Source organism: Panthera tigris, chromosome C2, assembly GCF_018350195.1.
Source record: "Panthera tigris isolate Pti1 chromosome C2, P.tigris_Pti1_mat1.1, whole genome shotgun sequence".
In the NCBI taxonomy this organism is placed as follows: Eukaryota; Metazoa; Chordata; class Mammalia; order Carnivora; family Felidae; genus Panthera; species Panthera tigris.
Window position 1 is genome coordinate 83,471,101 of NC_056668.1, and position 23,308 is coordinate 83,494,408.

At 34.3% G+C, this 23,308-nt stretch overlaps 1 protein-coding gene across 8 annotated transcripts in view; it reads right to left on the reverse strand.

Annotated features, from left to right (window-relative positions):
• Positions 1-4,193: 4,193 nt before the first annotated feature.
• ATP11B (ATPase phospholipid transporting 11B (putative)) overlaps positions 4,194-23,308 on the reverse strand; it is a 129,120-nt gene continuing 110,005 nt past the window's right edge. For 3 of the 8 annotated variants that reach the window (XM_042956602.1, XM_042956595.1, XM_042956601.1), the window contains exons 29-31: positions 12,988-13,121; positions 8,185-8,190; positions 4,194-6,050 (exon numbers count right to left, since the gene is read on the reverse strand). In XM_042956602.1, the coding sequence (XP_042812536.1) occupies positions 5,921-6,050; positions 8,185-8,190; positions 12,988-13,121 (270 nt within the window). In that variant the 3' untranslated portion in view covers positions 4,194-5,920. Of the gene's footprint in view, positions 6,051-6,831; positions 8,152-8,184; positions 8,191-10,598; positions 10,776-12,987; positions 13,122-21,021; positions 21,148-23,308 lie in introns of those variants that run through there. The other 5 variants (XM_042956599.1, XM_042956598.1, XM_042956596.1 and 2 more) reach the window with 4 other exon arrangements.

Genomic DNA, 23,308 nt, shown 5'->3' on the forward strand with positions numbered 1-23,308 from the left:
CAGACTTCCAACCTACAGAATTTGGAATAAATTTGTGGGTTTTTATTAAAAAATGTTTATTTATTTTTGAGGGAGAAAGAGAAGCAAAAGCAGTGGAGGGGCAGACAGATGGGGATACAGAATCCGAAGCAGGCTCCAGACTCTGAGCTGTCAGCATAGAGCCTGATGCGAGACTTGAACCCACAAACTGCAAGATCATGACCTGAGCCCAACCTACTGGACCACCTAGGTGTGCCTAAATTTGTGTTATTTTAAGCTACTAAATTTGTGGTAATCTGTTGCAGCAATACTAAAAGGTAATGCCTATTAAGAACATTCCCACAAATAAAAAAATTCTAGACCAGGATGACTTGAATGGGGACTTCAAAATAGTAAAAGAAATGTTATAAACCTTACATAAACTCTTTCAAAAAAGAGGCCAAGAGGGAATACTTCGTAAATTGTTTTATGAGGCCAGTATAACCCTAACACCAAAACCTGATAAAGACATCATAAAAAAATGAAATTACATATCCTATATCCTTTATAAGCAGATACAAAAGTCCCTAACACAAGATTACCATACCAAACAGCAATATATAAAGAATAACATTTCATAAATAGATTTATTTCAGGGATGTAAAATTGGCTTAACGTTTATTTGAAAAAACCTGAGGTAACTTACCATATTACCAAACTAAAACATTTTAAAAAATGATCATGATAAATGGAGAAAAAGCATTTTAAAAATTCAACACCTATTCACAGTTCCCACCATGCCTATTCAATTAACATTGTGTAGGAAGTTCTAGACAGTGCAGTAAGGCAATAACAAGAGACATAAAGCATGAAGATTGGGAAAAAAAAATACTGAAACTGTTTCTATTCTCAAACAATATGACTGTGTATGTGCAAACTAAAAGATTCTATACAAAATTAAAAAAATAAACTAGAATGTTGAGCAAGGTTGTAGGTTACAAGGTCGAAAGTACAAAAATTGCATTTTTGGATTTTAATAATGAATAATTTGAAAATGAAAAAACAATTCCACTTACCATAACATCAAATAACATACAAATTTTAATGTAACAAAGATTTGCCAGATGTTTACATCAAAGACTATAGAACGTTCCTGAGAGAAATTAAAGACCTAAAATAAATGGAGATAGATCATGTTTATGGATAAGAAGACCCAGTATTATTAAGATGTCACTTGTCTTCAAAATGATCTATAGATTCAGCACAATCCAAATCAAAATCATATCATTTTTAAAATAAACATTTTAAACATTTTAAAAATGTTTATTTCTTCAGAGAGAGAGAGAGAGAGAGAGAGGCAGGGAGGGAGGGTGTGTGTTTGTGTGTGTGTGTGTGTGTGTGTGTGTGTGTGGCGGGGGAGGGAGAGCAGAGAGAAAGGGAGAGAATCCCACGTAGGCTCCACTCTGTCAGCACAGAGCCTGATGCAGGGCTCGATCTCATGACCCTGAGATCATGCATGACTTGAGCTGAAATCAAGAGTCAGATGCCTAACCAACTGAGCTACCCAGGCACCTCAAAATTGTATCATGATTTTTTGTTTCTAGAAACTGATCATCAGCTGATTCAAAATTTATATGGAGATTAAAAGACCTATGATAGCCATAATAATCTTGATAACAAAGTTGGAGAACTTACATTACCTAATTTCAAAGTACAGTATAAAACTATAGTAACCAAGATAGTGTGTTACTAGTGTTAAGGATAAATGAATAGAACACAGAGTCCAGAAGTAGATCCACATGTATGGAGTCCATTAATTTTAAAAAGGGGCACCAAATGAATTTAATAGAGACAGAATATTTTCAACAAATGGAGCTAAACCAAACAGCCTTGTGGGAGTTAGGAAGATGCTTAATCCTTGCCTCACACCATACACATAAATGAATCTGAGACAGATCGCAAACCCAAACATAAAAGTGAAAGCTATAATGCTTTCAGAAGAAAACACAGGAAAATATCTTCATGATTTTGGGTTTGAGAGGCTATTTTAGATAAGACACAAAAAACACAAAACCATAAAAAGAAAAAAAATTGGACTTCATCAAAATAAAGCACTTTTGCAACCCAAAATCACCATTTAGAAAATACCCATGAAAAAACATAGGGGCTAGGGGTACTGGCCCCCTATACAGTTGAAAATCCACTTATAACTTTTTTTTTTTTTTAATTTTTTTTCAACGTTTTTTATTTAGTTTTGGGACAGAGAGAGACAGAGCATGAACGGGGGAGGGGCAGAGAAAGAGGGAGACACAGAATCGGAAACAGGCTCCAGGCTCTGAGCCATCAGCCCAGAGCCCGACGCGGGGCTCGAACTCACGGACCGCGAGATCGTGACCTGGCTGAAGTCGGACGCTTAACCGACTGCGCCACCCAGGCGCCCCATATAACTTTTGATTCCCTAAAACTTAACTACTAACAGCCTAACTGTTGGCTAGGATAGCCTTACTGATAACATAAAGTTGATTAACACATACTTTATATGTTATATATTATATGTTGTATTCTTACAATGTTAAGAAAATCATAAGAGAAAATACATTTATAGTACTGTGAAACATCCATATATAAGCTGACTCATGTATTTCAAACCCATGTTTTTCAAGGTTCGACTTTATACAAGCAAGCTACAGACTGGGGGGGAAATGTTAGTAATACATTCACCTGGCAAAGGACTTACATTCTTCTATAAAGGATTCCAACCATTCTGTAATGAGACAGTCTAATGAAAAAATGGCTACTTGAACAGATATTTCATGAAAAAAAGTCCCAAAACAAAAAACTGCCAATAAGCATATGAGGAGTTAAACATCATTAGTCATCATGCAAATTAAAATGAGATATAATAGAACTGGAACTCTCATAATTGCATACAAGTGCTCATGAAATGGCATATACAAGAATTTTGGGAAACTTTTTAGCAGTTTCATACAAAATTAAACATAAACCTACCTTGTGATCCGGCAATTACAGCTATTGCATAAAAGAAATGAAAACATGTTCACAAAGAATGCTCATAGTAGCTTTATTTATAATCACACCAAACTGTAAGTAACTCAAAGGTCCATAAACAAGAGAAAGGATAAATTGTGGGATGTTTGTGAAATGGAACACTACTGAGTAGCTAACAGAAAGAAACTGTGGATATATGCAACAACATTGATGAATCTCAGTCTTTTGAGGAACAAAGCCAGATGCAAAAGTGAACATGTAAAATTTCATTTATATAAAACTTAAGAACAAGTAAAATTCATCTATGGCAATAGAAAATAGAAAAATGGTTACAAGGGCAGAAAGGGAGGAATAAATTCATTGGAAAGTGGCATGAGGGAACTTTCTAAGATGGTGGAAATGTTCTTTATCTGGGTTGGGGTAAGGATTACACATGTATAGATTTGTCAAAGGTGACAGCATGTTAACTCTAAAATCTATGCACTTCACTGTCCACAAATTTTACTTGAAGACAAATCATTTTCCCTTAAAATTTAGAGTAAAAAATCGGACTCATCAGAGGGCCATCCACCACTTCTGAAAAGAGCTGTTCAACAGAGACATGTTTACTTATCTCCATTTAGAATAGCTTTGTCCTTTGAGTCAGCTCTTCAGAAGAAAACTTGAATTGTTTCTGGATTCACTAATTTTTTTGGTGAAATGCTGCTCATTTATTTTTTTTTATCCAAAATGTCTAGTTCAGTAAGAACATTACTCATCATATTGTACCACAGAAGTTACAGTCTGAAGTTACCCTAAAGATAGTCCAAACCCTCAACTACTTTTTAAATAAAAACAGATGCATGCCTAGATAACTTGACTTGTCCTGGGTCGTATTCTCATTTCATTTCAGAAATAAAAATACACAGATCATACATTGTCACCCTCTGCATATGCTAACACTTGGGCAAATACAACAGCATATCTTTTTAATAAATGTAGATTAAACCTTTACATGTGCTTTAACTGGCAACTGAGAAAGCATAAGGAATAATTATTGTCATTAGGTTAGATTATGTATATATATATATATATATACACACACATACATATATAATATATATACATATATAATATACATACATACATATACAATATACATACACATATATAATATATATACATATATATAGTATACATACACATATATATATGTATATATATACACATTACATCAGTTATATATTTTTAAAAACATATTTCATTTCCAAATTCATGTTGGCTGGCTTTTCATGAGTGGTGCAATTTCTAGTTCGAAGTGTGTTGGTCTTTATGGCTGGTACATTTCTATCACACCACTTTTCAGGAGCTGTAGTGATGATCTATAAAATCTGGGTAAACCAAAAACTTCTGGATTTTTGAAAACTGGAGTCAGTGAAAGGCATAAAAGCATTACTGTACTATAATGGAGGGTAAATGTAATAAAATTTCATTGAAAAAATTTTTGGCTGGTTGTAATAAGCAGAGAGAGGCTTAAAATGCACAAATAATGGAAAAACTTTTAATTATGTAGGAAAATTTTATTCAATAAATATAATTTCATGAACTTTAAAAAATTACTGAGAGCTTATACAATAAGTAACTACATTTCCTAGCAATGCAGAGAAATTTTAAAGGATTTTATTAGACAGCCACAGTGTCTGAGGTCCTCAATTTTAAACTAAAGTGCGGCTACAGTATTTCCAGCTACTAATTCCCCATAAAAATCTAACAATCGCCATTACTACAAACGTATCATTAGTTGTGATCTATTTTTTTTGTAGGAAAATCATTCAAGTGTTCTCACATAAACAGCACTTTAATAATGTTCTATTTTTATGAAAATAGGTGACTCATTTCAAGGTAGAAATAAAAATGTCTCTGAAGGGGGACCAAAATTAATGAAACATGTTTACACAACTCTTTGGTGTGTTTGTTTTATTAATACCTGCTTATATCATCCCCCAAAATGATCTTTACAGGAAAATACAAACATGGATGATTTTCCCATTTCCCCTGCTCCTGATAACTTTTCAGAGTAGCATATTAAAATTTTTTTTGGTATTAACTGTACATTTTTTTAGGGGCCTTGACTCCTGCCTATCAAATAGGAATCTTAAGTTTTTCTGAGAAGCCCAATTTCACAATCTTACAGCAGAAACAATCTGGTTAGAGCAAAGCAATTTCCTAACGTGGTGATTTGCCTAAGTTTAATCTCCTATTCAGGACAGTGCCAGAGTTTCGATTACGTCTGGGAAGCCTTTGGGTATCATGGAGACTGAGACCCAAGGAGGAGGGTAGTTAAGAGAAATTCAGACTGTAAATTCTCCCCTTCTTTCTTTTCAACTCCACGGCAAGCTTGGTAGCTGTAGTTCTCCTGGCCCATACTCTATTCCTACCATGAACCTAGCACTTGCTAAAGCTGAAGCAGGGTGCTGAGTCACCTTTTAGAGCAGCTGGTGGGCAATTCTGAAAACTGTCTTGGTGCCTGCTACCATCTTCAGGGATATGGCCTTCAGACTAGTTAGGCAAAGGTAAGAAAGTGAGGCAAACAGATCTGAGATCAAGTAGCAAAAACACGCACAGAATCTTATTCTGGTTTTGGCAGGCTTAAGAGGAAGTTAATTGCCAACATCGTACTTTCCAAACAATTTTAAAGAAATATGCAAAGGGGAATTTTTTGTGATTACCAGCTATGTACTGTTTTAAAATATGAGTAATAGCACTAGAAAACTATTTAAAGCTTGTAGGCAACACTGTTATTTCTTAAATAAATGAAGAAAACTTTTCTTACAATTGCAAGATAATTTTCTTTTAAACAGAGGTTTTGAACAGAGTAGGATGAACGTATCAGTGGATAGCATTTATGTTTCTTTGATGTACAGTTCTTAAATAACTTCAAATGGGGAATGCAGACAGTTACTTCAATCACACCTTAAGCACCACATAGGCTAGCTGACCTCCAGCATTGCTGCAGTTGGTCAGACTGCTTGATGGCTTTGTAGTCCTCGAGTGTCGGCAGTTTAGTGTCGGCAGTTTGGCTGACGGCAAACAGACACTGTAAACTGTAAGGTAGATGCGATGCAGGACTATTAAATGTCATTTTGTTATATAAATATTTTATAAGGCATTCTAAGAAAAAGCAAATTCTGTGTTATCTTCCACTAAACTACCCTGAGTATTTCTGCAATATTTCCTCTTCTGGAACATGAATTGGAAAGTGTATATACTGTACACTGTATTATCCCTTTAATGTATTTTTGGAATAATGGTATATTGCTAAACTCGGTTTTGGAATATCGGACTTAAAGAATGGCTACTTATGAAAATTAATATTTAAGCTGAAATTCATAACCTAGTATCTTGCACTACTGAAACAAACATTATATTAGCAAGAAAATAAAAACTCAAAAAAAATAGTTCACCAGCAAACATGGTAAAGTCTTAATTCTTGACTCTACCATTCTTTCCCTACCAGCCCAATTCCAGAAATCTGATATTCATGAAATGGGAAAGTGGTGGAAGGTTGCAGAAAAAATCTACAAAAAGGAATTATTATATTCTCAAAAGAAAATTTTGGAAAACCTTATTTAGCCATTTCCATACAATTTTAAATGTGTATGTACACATCATGTGCTCACAGCTGGGTAAGTTCTTTAACCAATAATCATTTCCAAATTTTAAAATGACATTACTTTTTATCAAAACAAATGACAACACTGATCATATGATAAACTTGGTGGAAATTAAGTACTGAAGTACAGTGAGTTAATTCAGCAGTATGTACCTGATTAACCATTCTTAGTATTTTAATTTATCGCTGCCATTATGTCCTAAGATTTAGCATTTTAAACTTTGTTTTACTTACATTCTGTAGCCATGCCTGAAAATTTACCTTGTAATGGGGCACTGGACAGATTTCACTTTACATGGTAGTCTACCGTAACTTAGATAACGTATACTATCCTAACAAATAACAGGATTCTTATCTGAAATCCTTTATTCTATAATCTAGCTTACTGAAAGTCAAGAGCAATTCTAAATTAGCCATAGAAAGAGGCTCTTATCTTTTTGTTGATTTAATTACCCTAATATTTTTGTTTATATAATTAAAAATAGTTGCAATATTTAAATACTGTCCAAACTTGTTTTTTATTGATATAGTTGAACTTTACAACAGTGTCAGAAAATACTATAAACAGAGCCTTCTTCAGAGAGGGGAAAAAAAGCAAATTTAAATATATTAACCAGATTAAAGCATGCAAAAGATCCAATGATAAACACATTAAATAATATGCTAATGGTATGTAATTTACCCACTACAGGTTCTTCGTATTCTGTCACAAAAATATAGTAAACATCAATTTGAAATTTGGTGAATGGACTTGATTCCTGATTTATATATATAATATACCCTTTGCATGTATGTGGTTAATTTTACTGGTTGTGTTACAGTATTTAGAGAAGTTTGGTACTGGTATATAGTTACTACCCATAATGCAGTAAATAATGGTGGGAAATGCATTCTCCTAATTTGCTCTGTGAACTTAGAAAGCACTAATGAATTAACAACATGGGTCACTGAGCGACCAAAATTCCTTTCTATTCACATTAACTTTTCGCATGAAAAGCTTCAAATATAACTCTAATAAAAAAATAGAGTTTTCAAGGCAAACTTTTCAGCATAATTTACAGAAGCAGATCTGAATAGAAGACTCAATAACCAAGCTAATACTAAAAAATACAATTGACTAGGAATTACCTCCCTTTTCTACCTTGATATTAAAATATAGTGGCCTTAGCAAGAGGCTGAAATGCCATTAGGAGTCCCATAAGCACGAGGAACAACCCAAAGAGATGGAAAATGTCTGTTTCACGAATTGTGACATGTTCAGATTTAAGTTAGGGGAGCTGAAAGGGGTTTGTGTTAATGCTTTTTGTTTGCCATTATAACTCTGAATGAGTATGAAATATTTGAAATTTCAGAAAGTAATTCTGCAGAACTAGTGTGGCCATTATCATGGTGATCAAACTGAATTTTAGGAAAGGAGTTGAAATGGTTCCCACAAAGTACTACTGCCCCTTTAACAAGTAGAGGAGTCCATTGTGGAGAGAGTCAAGATGCTCCTGTCGTTGGTATAGAAAGGATCCGATGCACTCCATGATCTAAAGTAACAATAAGAGAAAAGTTTGGCTCACCAGGACCTATGTTTTAAGTGAGAAAAAAAATTTACTCTAAAATGCAATTTGAATATTAAAATAATCACTTATTGATTTGTTTTTAAATGCTAAAGAGAAATTATTCATACTAGCACCGAATCAGTCTATTTATATTGTACAAAAACTTGGAAAAAATAATGCTCTAGTCATTATATAAAATATTAGCCAAAATTCAGACATTCATTAGCCTTAAAACAATTCCTACAGGTAGTAAAGCATGAGATGCTCTTAAAATCTTTACAATTCAGTAAGAAATAAGTATGTTACTAAGAGTTATGCACATTCAGTTTTACTAAAAAGCAACTAGGTTATATTTTGACATTACAGAAGCAAACAAACATCCCACTTACCAAAAGCTTTGGAATGAAATAGTAATATGTTCATATTACATAATTTCTCTTCAGCTATAAATTCTATTCTAAAGATTTTAGTGTAATTAGCTTGAACGCAGTAAATTGTTTATTCAATAGATATCAAAGACAGCTGTAACTCAGTAGGTTTTTCACTTAACTGAGAATAAACCTGTAGTGGTCTGGAAAAGTTAACTACTGTCTGAATGATAAAACCTAAAAGCAATTAATTACCTAATACTTTATTTGCAGCTCTATTAATTTAAGCTAAAATAACTCTAGACCCAAACTAGCCTTCTAGGCTTAAAATAGCCTAACCTATATTTCAAGTTCAGTATCAGGATTACCAAGCCAAAGGTGGCTCTTCTTAGAAGACTAAAAGCACTAAACAATAAATCAATACATTTTATGTAACTTTTTTCAGGGTTCCCACTTTCCTTAAAAAAAAAAAAAAAAAAAGTTAGAGGAAGAGACCAACATTTAAAGTGGCTCCTAAACTCACTCTTACCAAATATCCACTGTTTCCTAGAAATTCTGTTATTTAAATCAATTAAGCAAGTACAGTCATAATGAAGTTTGGAACCTAGAAATTTTACAAAGTTGCCAAAGAGGAACACAAATAAGCAACAAAACCATACTGGTAATTTACAGGTTCTCTAATTTTATTAGTTTCCAGAAAACCTTAAACACCTTAGTTTAAGGAAGGGCTTGTTCACCACCCTCTGTCTAGTACCTAAACTGCACCTGGCACATAGTAGACACTCAGTATTTGTAAAATAAATGAATGAAATGAGATTATTAACATTTCTTAGAATAAGTATTTATCCAAGAAAAGGCACACTTAGACACACAAGACAAAACATAACTGCCAACACCCTAATTATCGGGAGTCAAGATTCCATTCCCAAATTGCCAGTACTTTATATCAGGCTTTCCTCTTTCCCAACCATTGCTTACATAGAAGAATTTTATTAGGTAAGGCTTCCTTTGTTTGATCTTTTCAAAGCACACATGTGCATTCAGATGTTAAATATCCTATTTGACAGAACACTAAATACTGGAGCTACATATTAACTCCTTTCTATTCAGAAATAGTTTAAAAAATTATTTTTAAAAATGTTTTTATTTATTTTTGAGACAGAGAGAGACAGAGCATGAGCAGGGGAGGGGCAGAGAGAGAGGGAGACAGAATCCAAAGCAGGCTCCAGGCTATCAGCACAGAGCCCAACGCGGGGCTAAAACTCACGGACTGTGAGATCATGACCTGAGCCAAAGTTGGACGCTCAACTGACTGAGCCACCCAGGCGCCCCGAAAATAGTTTTGATTAGGATAAAGTAACTTGGTAAAATGCATACAGAAAATCATTTATTGCTGAAGTACAGCCCTTTAGTGTACAAGATGGTATATCCTTTGTAGAGCACCATGATGCTACATTTGAAACCAAGCTTGCAATATGACATATTCCTTTGAAAACATTAACTAATAAGATGTAAGAATTTCTGTGCCTGGATGGTGGAAGTTTAATCAGCTGAATAACATGTCATATGAAAGCACTAGTTGTATTTCTTAAGTGATGCTCATTACCTTTTATGTTTAATAGGTTAATGGAACAAATATCCAAGGGATTCTACAATTTGTAACAGAAGTATCAGCCTTGCTTTACCTTTTAAGTTAGACATGAAATAGAAATGTAGAATAGAAGCTATTCCAAAATCAAAACAGAAATGTCGAACATATTTCACTAACACAATTATGTAAAACAAAAACAAAACTCTACATATCAAAATGACTTTCAAAGTTTAAATCTAATGTTAATGGATCTAAGGCAATTTTCATATAGTCCTTTGAAAAGCACCAAGTGGTTTTCTCATACTGTATCGATTTTTATCCACTAGAAAATACAAACAGATTTCAAAAGACTTTTTAGATTATTTGTTTGAAGAAAAAAGGGGGATAATGACAGTACTAACCAATAACATAACCTGAGATGTTAGACAAAAGTATTTTGGAAGTATTTGGGAAAGTATTTATAGTCTGTCAAATAAGATAATACTGTTAAACATTTTATTAGGAAAGTAAAAAAAAGTCTTACAAAAGAAAATATTATGATACAATTTTAAGTGAAAAAAAGTACAGATGATAACAGTCACCTTCATGTGCCGAAATAAGTCCCATAATTCCAAGGGCAGGTTCAAAGGGATAATGCAGTATAAAAATGGCTACGTAAAGAAAAATGGGGGCGTATTACCTGAATTATTGGTATACAAAAAAGTCAGTACATAGAGCAAAAAAATATTTTTGGCTTATTTAAAATTAATTATAGTTTTAAAATATTTATTTCTGACAGATAGCACAAGCGGAGGAGGGGCAGAGAGAGAGAGAGGGAAACACAGAATCTGAAGCAGGCTCCAGGCTCTGAGCCATCAGCATAGAGTCTGATGCGGGGCTCCCAACAAACTGTGAGATCATGACCTGAGCCAAAGTCAGACACTTAACTGACTGAGCCATCCAGGCACCCCTGATTTTAGTTTTTCAATAGTTAGTGAAGATGTATACTGTCATTAAAGAGAACTTCCTGCTGAAATAGAAATTTAAAAAATTACGTGGAAGTTCTACAGTTGTCTCTTAGTCTAACTCCCACCTTAGTTCTGTATAGTAAAGCTGTCTTAATAAGTAAAATAATATTGTAAAGTGGGTCTTTCAGGAACTTCTTTTGGAAAACTTGTTGGCTTGGGTACATAACAGAGCTTCTTTCTTGTAATGCACTTTACAATACAATTGTGGAAGTCATAATACAGAAGTGCCAGTAAATTTAACTCTTCGTAGTAATTCTTTTATGTGGAATAAAATTACTACAAAATGATACCACAGAATTGTGGAAATATTTTTGATCACATGTTATAATCAATAAATGGAGACTGAAACCACAGACATTATATTAACATAAGAATGCTATTTATAAATGCAACTGTACCATAAAGACATGGCCATAACTAAAGGCAAAATGGGAACTAATTAATCCACCAGTAAATGTTACCTGAATTTTATGATATATGAATGGTATTTATTCATTTTTAAAACACAAAGCTAAGCAAATATGAAAAATTATTTTATTAGATTATAGGGCCTCCTCCATCCTTTATTCCCTGCTCCTGCGGTATTTTCCAACCTTTTCCATGCCATGGCACATGTAGAAAGTGATTATTCGTGTGGTACACGCTGGACAGTGGAAATTGCCGTCTGTCTACCCCTGCCCATCTGTAACTCCTCATGCGTACAAGTGCATTACTACTCTCATTTTAGAACTATGATATAATTCACATTAAGAATACCTAAGTGTGAAAAAAGTTACTTCTACTTTTTAATATCACCTAAATAGTGTGTCTCTCGGGAAAATTTATGAAGAAAATTTATGAATCCATTTCACTTTTAAATAAATTTAAGTGGCATTTACCAAAAAAATGGCATTTTTTGTTATGATCCACAAAAGTGAGCACTGATAAATCTAATTGAAGAAACAGATTTGGGAGGGGACAGAAATGCTAAGATTCTTCTACACCATAATTTAAAGTGTCTGCTCTAACTTATCAACTTAAAAAAATTTTCTTTAACATTTATTTATTTATTTTGAGAGAGAGAAAGCATGTGAGAGAGCGAGCATGAGTGGGAGAGGGGCAGAGAGAGTGAGAGAGAATGAGAGAATTCTAAGCAGGCTCTGTGCTGAAGGCTCAATTGCATAAACTGTGAGATCATGACCGGAGCCAAAACTAAGAGTCAGATGCTTAACCAACTGAGCCACCCTGGTATCCCTAACTTATCTAAACTTTTAGTTAGACCATGAATACCAAGCAAAAAAAAAAAAAAAAAGCAAAAACAAATCACAACTCATTTAAAAAACCTCATCACAGAAATAGAATGGTATAGAAGAGCAGTAATACACCCTTTGTGTTTATAAACACCTCAGTCTCAAATGACTGACCAGAAAATATACATGAAGAGTAAGAGAAGCAAAATCCTTCGATTTCACTATTATATGTAGACTATTCTGTAAATACAAAAAGCAAACAAAAAACAAATACAGGAAATAAAACAGTAATATAAGGTATAATCAAAAAAAGAAAGTTCTAAAAACCAAATAAGAGTACCATACCTATTCAGCACATTTTAAAAAGATTGTAAAGCAAAATGTTTCGTTCATTAGATGAAGTCTCTTCAAAGGTGCTTTCTCTTCCTCTGTTAGCGAAAGAGCCCCCTACCCCAAGGCCACAAAGTGAAATCTACCATCAAAGAATGCTAATAAATAGCACACTTCCCCGCTTCAGTTGGTAAAACCAGCGGCTGATTTATTAGGTATCTAGAGATGCAGGTTCATCCTGTTCCAGTTTATAGGATACTCATCTGCAGCAAAGGCTACTTAAAGAAATTTCACACCTGCTGACATGGGTCGGACTACATCTTCCTACTACTCGTTCCAGCATTCTTCCAACAGATGCGCACGCTGTTTCTCCTTCTGAGAAACAGCACATGGAGTCCAAGCACTTGATACTTGAATTTGCTTTAATAAGCTGGAGGAGTTGAAGCAGAAAAAAATTAAGTTATTTACAGATTTGGATTTCCAAAAAGCATTAAAAAATTACAACAAGCACTTTAAAACCAAATGTAATGTATATACATATATGTTTTCTATAACATGGAAATGGATGAAGGGCTCTAAGAGTAATATGCAAAAATGCTCAAAAGGCACTGTGATCTAAATTAGAAGTCAAACAAAATAATTATATAAAAATAAGTGGCTGGATATTATTTAAATATGCAAAGATTTTGGATTTTATATCTTATTTATTTTAGTCAAAATGATCTACATCACTCATTCAAATTGAATGAATTCGAATTCTTCTTTGAGTTTTTGTTTATGTGAAATGCTCCTGTAATTTCAATTACAAATGTCTAGCAATTGAGAAAAGTGGAGTGTGAACCATTTTGAAGACTGGGAAATAACAACCAGGCAGGACCTAACCCCAATCTTCAACAACAACAATAGTAGAAAATACGTAGTGTTTACTATGTGCCAAATTCTAAGCACTCTATATATATGCACTCCATAATTATCCTTGAAAAAAGCATCATTTACCTTAAATTTGCTAAGCAACTAATAAGAGCCAATCATGCCCCTAATCAGCTTATCTTGCTTTAAAAAAATTAATGGTAGATGTACTAAAATCTCTTAAACAAGTGACTTACTACTATTAGGACTTTTATTAATTTCTGAAGGTATGCAAGATTTATACTGATTCAGGCATAAATAACCCAGCAAAATAACTTAAAGCCATTACTACTACTAATTTTAATCCTGTTAAAATGAGGGGAAAAAATGGTATGACCACATAGCCCAATGAATCCCAACCCTGGTTTTGACACAGACAAGGACACTCCTAAATTTCTCAGGGGTTATTATTTTAAACAAACTTATTTTCATTCACTTTCCTTTACATATATAACATACTGTACAACAAATCTTTGGAAAGTATAGAGGAGGGAGAACAATGAAAATACATTTATTAGAGTGTTGCAATTCACAAAGGTTGGGAATCACCAAGTGTTGAGGGTAGGCATGGCAACAGGGGACAGACAGGGGACAGATGCTCACGATGGACAGAAGACAAATATGATGGAACATAAATAACCTGGCACTCTGACCATAAGCAGTGGGTGAGGTCTGCAAACTCTATGCTCAGAGTAATCCTGCCAGATAGCAGGCATTGTGAGACAACACAGTTCCTGTTTGGCAATTACCTGATTGCACCAATGTCCTAGGATCTGCTAAGCACTGAGAAGTAGCCAAGTTTTACTTGTTCTTTCATCACAATACCCTTGGTTTAGGACTGTTTATGGTATTGTTTCTTAACCTGTGTTTTGAGAGACGTTTTACAGATGTTTCATGAAAAAAAAGCTCCATGGCCTATTAATTAAGTTTGGGAAACAGTTCAGTGATGGTCTAAATAGACTTATTGAGCAAAGCGTTGTCAATAAGTCAGGATGTGTGGTCAATCTCCAGGGGGAGAGCCAGACATAGTGCGAATTCTCAAACTTGTTTTTTTTTAAGTAAAACCTTTCCCCCACACCTGCCGCCACTGGGAATCAGTCAACACTAGGAAGAATATTAATATTCAGAGGAACAGTTTAGGAAATGTTGGTTTAAGTAATAAGATTTCATCAGTCTCTCACTTTCCTCCTTGGGCTCTGTTTTCCTCCATCTCAAAATCACCCTCTACAGGAAACAGGATTCTAAAGCCCCCACATGCTCAAAAAATTACAACACAACAAGGAGGCCTTAAGGCCCTTTGTAACCTGACCTCAGGCTACCTTTCCCGCTCAACTTGCCAATGTTCCTGTACAGTCTTCACACAGCCAACCAATGCAGTGTTCCTTGCCTCTGGGCATATGTCAGGGCTGGTCACCAAAGAGTCAGAATGCTGACTCTTACACCCAGTTCAGTTTAAATATTATCATCTCCATGAAACCTCCCTCACCTCTCCAGCTATCAGTAGTCTCTTTCTGGAGTCTATTCCACTGTTTGCTTGTGTAATTTAAATAGTATAAGCACTTAAATTAAACTTTTACTTATTGAACAAGGCACTGTACTGGTTCTTATAGGAGACAGCAATCCAGTGAGTTAATAAGTTAATAAGGGAAAAAGGTGGGAGATAAGTCAGGAAAAAATAATAATGGCAGTTACATTAATGGAATACTTACTGTGCATGTGCCAATCACTATTAAGATGCTTCTCATGGATTATTCTCATTTAAAACTTATAAGAAACTTTAGGGATAAGCACCATATTCAGAAACATTTTACAGATGAGGAAACAGAGAAGCTAAGAATTTGTTCAAGACCACCCTGCTGAGGCTTGAGTCTTGGTTTCTTTAATTCCACAGCCCACAACTCTTTATCATGCTCTTATGCTGCCTTCTTATAATTATGGTATGAGGCAAACTACAAATACTAAAAAAGAGGAGGAAAGCTGTCGTTGCTGGTATTGGTGGGAGGGCATGAAAGATTTGATGGAAAAGATAGCATCTGGAACACATTTGAAAACTGGGCGGGATTTCAGTAGCTGTTAGACGAAGAGAATGAGTAACTATGTGTGGGTAGAAAAGTATGATGTGTACTCAGCACATGTTTAGTCTCAGTGTAAGAAAGTAGCTGTTATGCCTGCTTCCTTGCAAAGAGACCAGTGCCACTCAAAGTGTGATCCATGGATCAGTGTTGATTGGGGAAAACATTTTTTACTGGCCTATGAGGAGGTGTTTCAGATCTGTAAGAATAAGAGGTTAAAAAATTTTATGGCAATTTGACAGAATACTTTTATAACTGCTGAATCTAATAATAATTTTAAAATCAAGGCTTATTTTATTTATCTTTTAAATTTCATTTCCTAGTACAGTTGACCTTGAATGACATGGGTTGGAACTGCATGGTCCACTTACACATAAATTTTTTTTCAATAAGTACATGTACAGTACTGCAAATGTTATTTTCTCTTCCTTGTGATTTTTTTTCTCTAGCTTACTTTACTGTGAAAACATTATTGTGATACATAATATCTACAACATACAATATATGTTAATTGGCACTTCATGTTGTTGATAAGGCTTCCAGTCAACAGTTTGCTATTAGTTAGGTTTTTGAGGAGTCAAAAGTTACATGTGGATTTTTTACTGCATGAGGGGTCAGTAAGCCTCTAACCCTCACATTATTCAATGGTCAACTGTAACTAATTTTTATTGCATTTTACGAAAGTATTGGTCTGTGATAGATTGGAAATTAAAAACAACAAAGCAAGAAAACAAACCGGTCTTTCACATTTGGCTAGGGAACACCAAACTAGACTAGAAACTAGAGAGAAACGAGGAGTCTGCCTGGTATTTCTTAATATAACAACTTGTGTTTTGCTTATATAGCTGATATTCAACTGACAAGGATTCACTGAAGAGGACATCCATAATGTCAGCAGCATTTGAGTGCCCCATATGTGTAGAACACTGCTTAAGCCCAGATCTAACTTTAGGTAATAATCTTATTTTGTACTCATAACCTTTCACTTTAAAATCTAAGAAAAAGTATTAATACATGGACAACCCCAGAGAGAGTAAACATCTTGAAATATCAAAAATGTTATAAAGAAATGACTTCTTCAGATCACCTTTTGAACTAAGCTAAAATATATGTATTTTATATACATTACATATATAATATATATTATAATATGTATAATATATACAAACCCCGGCTGCTTTAAAAATGCTGAATGCTGGTTAGTTGTGTAAAGCTGCTATCTATATAAAAAACTACACTGTTCTCTAGCAAACTCCCAAGCTCTACCACTTTCCCATATATATATATATCTTTGATCTCATATTCAGGATCTGGGAGCCCAGCCAGAGTACATGCAGCCACAGCTGCCAGTATAACTAACGGGGGGGTAGGAAAAGGATGGAGCATTTAAATCTCATTTCATTCAAAGTAAGGAGAGGCAATTATTTCTTTTTTCGGACGGCTTATAAATACAAGAAAAGAAAAAAAAGCAAAGTAATGGGAATGAGACTCTACCTGGTGGCATTTTATTTTACCAGAAATTTTGATTTATTGGTAAGACACTCTCTATTGCACTTGCTTCCCAGGAATGGCCACATACCTTAGAGCTAGAAGTGCTGCCCAGCAAAAAACTATGGGCATTCAATATGACTATGTATGATTAAGAAAAATTTTCATCTTTACAGAACTTGCCTTTTGAGATAAATTCTGACTCACTGCTCTTATTCCATTATTTTCATGTCAGTGATAGTAAACATTTAAAAGTTTCTTTTAGTGCTTCTGTTTCTATATATCTTCTATCTTTCTTGACTCTTCTAAATGTTAGAAAATTGTCATACATCTCTAAATTAGTCATTTCTATGATATCTTACCTATCAAGTCAAATAGTTTTTTAAAGTTTAAATAAGAATTAGTAAACTATTAACCATATATGTTCTGTTGCCTTTAAAACAGTTTTATAATAAATATATAATCAAAGTGAGAATCTTGTAAAGTCTTAAAGGAGATACGTGGAAACTAATTATGAAAAGAAAAAAGGTTGTGTTCAAGGAAATGTTTTTCTTTTTAATGTGAAATCAAAAATCATCCAATATTACTAATTTCCAAATTTGGTTAAGAATAATAAAACCCCTAACACAAATAATGGCTTCATCTCATTATTCAGAATTGCAAGAGCTGTTTGGTGATGGCACTTGGAAGACTGCTGTCTCTTACTCAAGGCCTATTTCTCCATAACATGCCTCAAGCTCCCGTTCACTCCTCTATGCTCCCTTCCCTCTTTTCCTTTTCCTCAAGTAAAACAAACAGCTTTGGGTGGTTATAAATTTAAATACCTCCATACTGTCCTTTAGGTATCTCCAGAAAGGAGATTTACATCTGTATGTATTGCCTAAATTTAACTATTAAAATAAGCATACGGTAAGAATTACATCTATCAGGTATGGTTATTTTAATAATTTGGTTTATTCTAGTTTCAAAAAGACTGAGTCCCCTTTATTTTAATGAGGTGGCTGCAACATAAATAACAGTATCTGACTAGGAATTTGAAATTTAAGTGAAGAAAAGTATCTGTATCTGTAAAAAATGGAAAAATGACCAATTTTCATGGAGAGGGTAAATCAGAATAGCACTAATTAATGAACTAAGCCATGGTACAGCTGATGTTAAGGATTCAGTTTTCTAAGTATCAATCATCCAGAGAATGTCAGAGGATAACTGTTTGGTAGAAATAATGTCAACGCTAATATTTTTCTTCATTTCAACCTCCAGATGAAAAAGTTGCTCAAATAAGTCAGCACAGATTTGAAAATAACATTAATTTTGTAAAGTGTTGCACTTATCAGGTATGCAGCCAGGTTCTGCTACTCATGGCAGCCTTAGTATTATTTGTTTTTTAAAATGTTCAATTCTATTTCCTCACAGAAATTTTACTCACTCAGAAAAGTGTAGCTGTTAGTGGCAAACAACTGAATACAGGCCATTAAGGTTTTCTGTTCCTTTCTAGTTCACTTCTTTGTTAATTAAATGAGACAGTGCTAGAAGCATCTTTGTCACAGAAGAGGAAGGTGACTTGTTTTTTTGTTTTTTTAAAATGTTTTTTTGTTTGGGGTGGTGGCAGGTTTCAGGCAGGGGCTTAAGCATCCAGGTGCACAATGAGAAAGGTCAATAGTCCTAACATCCTGTTGACATCCTTACAGCACAGCTGGAAAGAGAGCATCCAGAACAGGCCAGGAATCCAGTGACAGAGAAATGACAAAACAATGGAAGCCAAGGAGGCAGGTGACAGTGGAAGGGAGGGAGATGATTAGAAAGCCCTAGCCCATGACAACATTTAGGGCTCAGTATCATCCTCTGCCTGATCTGACAAAGCTGACCAAATTTTGATTAGAGGAAAACAACTGCTATTTCAAGGCAGAAAAAACATTAGAGGGATATTATATAATACTTATTTTTTTGAAGTGATTTTTATCTCAAAATACATGCCAAAGGCAGAAAACTATATAAGAAAAATATTCAAGGTATATTTCACTCAACAATGAAAGTGATATGCAAAAAAAAAAAAAAATGCAGATCAGGGTAATACCCCCAGCAATTTTACTAAAATCATATTCACAGTTTCAGTGTTCTTCTATCATCTTGTTTACAGGAAGAAAGACCAACTATCACAGGATGATGAGAAAACTCACTTATCACCCCTTTGTAAAAGTAATCATAACAAGGCCCTGTTATTAGGAGCATTCTAAGAACTCAACTCTCAACTGTATCATACATTTTAACGGACATATGAAAGCAAAGCAGACTAGATCCATGTCTCATGAAATACCCACTTGAACTTGAACCTTTGGGGAACTTTTATCACAAAGGACAGGAATAATTTTATAGTTTTAGTCTAATCAGGTCCCACGTGGATTATCTGTTTTGTAGATTATCTAGGACATAATATAAATCCAGGCCAGCTCCCCCTCTTTACCCAGAGACCTCGTCAGCTGAGTTTTCCTTGTGGCTCAATCAGGGCATATTTTAAAAGTTAAGAATTTTTCTATATTTATCAAAGCAGAATACCAGATAAATATATACCAAAAATAATTATATAGAGCATCCCAAAACAAAAGTTGAGAATTGTTTTGAATTTCTTTTCAATTAATAGTAATAATAACAATGAAATAATTAATCAACATTTTTCATTTAGAGCAGTTCACTAAAGTAATCTAACTTTAAAAATATGTCTCCCAGAATAATTCAGATTTTTGAAATTATGTACTTGTTCTATGGTCTGATTCCATGGTACAGTTAAGATTTATAATTTTCAAGTAGCTTTGTTTTATTTTTATTTTTTTTTAATTTTTTTTTTTTTAAATTTTTTTTTCAACGTTTTTTATTTATTTTTGGGACAGAGAGAGACAGAGCATGAACAGGGGAGGGGCAGAGAGAGAGGGAGACACAGAATTGGAAACAGGCTCCAGGCTCCGAGCCATCAGCCCAGAGCCTGACGCGGGGCTCGAACTCACGGACCGCGAGATCGTGACCTGGCTGAAGTCGGACGCTTAACCGACTGCGCCACCCAGGCGCCCCAAGTAGCTTTGTTGTAAAGTTTCACCATTTATGAGGTTTTATCCCAAATGAGACAATAGTACCTTCTTGACCAATAATTATAATATATAAAAGGCAAATAACCCAAGTAAAAATATAATTATTAGTAGTGAGAATTTTTATCCTCCATAATTACTACCAATCAAAATATTCTGCATATCCTAATTAGGTCTAGAAGTGGTTGTCAGGATTTACTCCTCAAGAGGTGAATGAATCAAGTCCTCATCAATTCATACTTTTTTAGGACAAAGATATAACCAGGAAAGTTTATGAAAAGAAGTGAGAATCTGAGGACTATCGGTCAACAGAAAATTATTCAGTACCTCTAAGCACTCACTCATCTGATCATTTAACTCCAGACCTAGACAAGTAATCTGGTGTCTAACTATATTAAGATGCATAAAATGGTGCACAACTACCACTTCAAATGGGAAAACTGATTTCAGAAATAAAAGAAATAGCATGACATACTTTCAAAAGAAGTAAAAAGGAATAGTTTATTGAATAGGTTCTGAGAATACCTTACTAGGTTAGAATCTGAGGTGAAGTAGGATTTAACACTGTAACTCCAAAGACAGACTAGTAAAATATTCAGAGATGGACATAAAAAAATGTAAAGATCACAAAAAAGGAAGACAAGTCAACAAAAACAGTAAACACATGAGGAACAATGAAGGATTAGTGAAATAAAAACTAGGAGTCAGGCCAGTTCTCCCACAGCATGCCCCAAGCATGAGAACTTAGCGGATATGTCCCCAGGCAGGTCCAGCGCAGTACTACCTAGTGCACGCAAGAACTGTCCTGCTGGCTGCAAGCCTCAGCTAGCAGGTGCCTACTGTCCTCCCCTCTGTGCTTGCTTTCAGCAAATTCATATGCTGAGCTGACTGAACCCTTATCTTCTTCCATCTGGAAGGACAGAAAAGCAACAAGTCTCATATTACAGAACAATACTCTCACTGTATAATAGGTTTAGAATCAAAACAGCAAGTTGGGGTCTGCAATCTGCGAGGCACAAATGAATGTTCATACAACACCGCATTCATTTATCATCACAAAAGAGAGCTAATGGCAGCTTCTTTAGGGGAATACAACAAAGCACACAAAATTAAGCCATGATTTTCCAGTGCACAAAATTAATTTAAAACCAGATTTCCTTCACTGAAATTCAACTCCTTCTATTAAATTCCTTGTCACCAAGATTTAGGGTTCTTATTGCAAAGGTATGTATGCCCACTTTCACAACCCTTATGCTCCCTTCTTAAAAGACTTTTCTACTCCAAGTGAACGTCAGCAGAGTAGAAGGCTCATTCACATGGCCTTCAAATGTCAGACATGTGGGTAAGGGGCAGGGGGCTTGATTTAATTTTTTAACAAAATTAATTTAATCTTTAATTTGAAATATATTTTTTTAGTGAGTGCTAATTAATTTACACAAATTTTTATTCTTTGCTGTTTCTATATTCTTCTCAGGAGTATGTGCCTATAGCCATGCTAAGTTTAATCTTTTTTAAATTACAAGAAGATGTCCTCAATGAATAAAAAACAAAATTTTCCTTATTTCTATGTGTTTTCTCAGTCTTAGGACTGACCAATAATTATTTCTGTGAAAAAAAAAATGCTATGGTGAGTGTCTTACATATATAAAAAATGAAGCAGAAGTCCTTGGTTTCAAGAGTACAATAAGCTTATGTAAAGACAGCTTATTATTATTATTATAGCTTTGGCTATAATATAAGGGATGGGAAAATACTCAAAATGAGTTTTCTTTCATTAAAAAAAGTTAATAGTTTCGTATTAATGGTTCTTAAGAAGTACTAACTTGATTAAAGATTTGAAGGCTCTTAAAGATATTTTATATCTGCACAACTTTTCTGTCACAACAGTAAACAATTAAGCTACCATGGATCACACCCAGAAAAACTATTTAATGCAGTTCAAGAACAAGATGTATTCAAAATTCACAGGATGCAGCAGCAGATAGATGTATATGAACACTTGTTCTTCATGCAGCTAGGAGCAAATGTCCACATAGTGGTCACTCACTGCTCATTTAAACACCTGGTATTTCGGCCTGGCCTTTGGTTGAGCATAGTATTTCTTTTTGTTTTCTGATGCTGACAATAAGTAAATAGACCACAGTACATAAAATGATCATCTGACAGGTAAAGGACCTGGAGATTCAGAGATGAACTAATTAGGTTAGGACACATAAGCCGCAGTGCCAAGGGCATCACTAACATCCAGGGCTGCTGTCTTCCCAACAGGGCTCTTCCTTTTGCTACACCATCTGACTGGAGGGTGGCTTGCAGCAAAGGCTACCTGATCATATACCTGCTCTCACTGTGTTCTTTTCATAGATGAATGTTAAGCTGACTACCCTAGCACATTGTTACAGAACCTGGGATCTCTCTAATTTATGATATCCTTACCCAATTGTTTTTAAGTCTATTATTGCTCAAAAACAAACAAAAAAAAAAACATGGCTTGATTTAAGCCAACATGATATGTGAAAATATGATTTCATAAAAATGGCAAGATTATTTACAAAACAAAACTTATCTTTACTTAACAAAAGAGTTGTCAGAGTGTTCTTTTAAGTAACAAGGTCTCCTACTGCCTTAGAGTTAAATAATTAGATGTTCAAAAATGTGATAAATACCCACTGTTTTCAGAAAGGCACATATGGATAACACGTGTTATACATATTTGACTCAACCAAAGGTGAAGGCAAATCTTCAAGTTTGTTTTGATTTTAGTTCTTGTTTTAAACATAAAATTTAGGTGACTACCACTTAAACACCCATTTTTATATTCATGTACAATTATTACACCTTTGTAATTCAAAGTACAATATATCAAAAATCTGGAAGATAAAAATAAAATCAAAAAGTTTGATAAAACTTTAGAACAGCTCAAAATTATGAATTCAGAGTTATAAAAGCCATTACTTAAGCATTGCTTTGTCAAAGCCATTTGCTTGATCAAATGAACATAGATTAGAAACTTTGAAAATAAAAAACAATTAAAAAAACATATTAAGAATACACAAGATACTGACGGCGAGAAA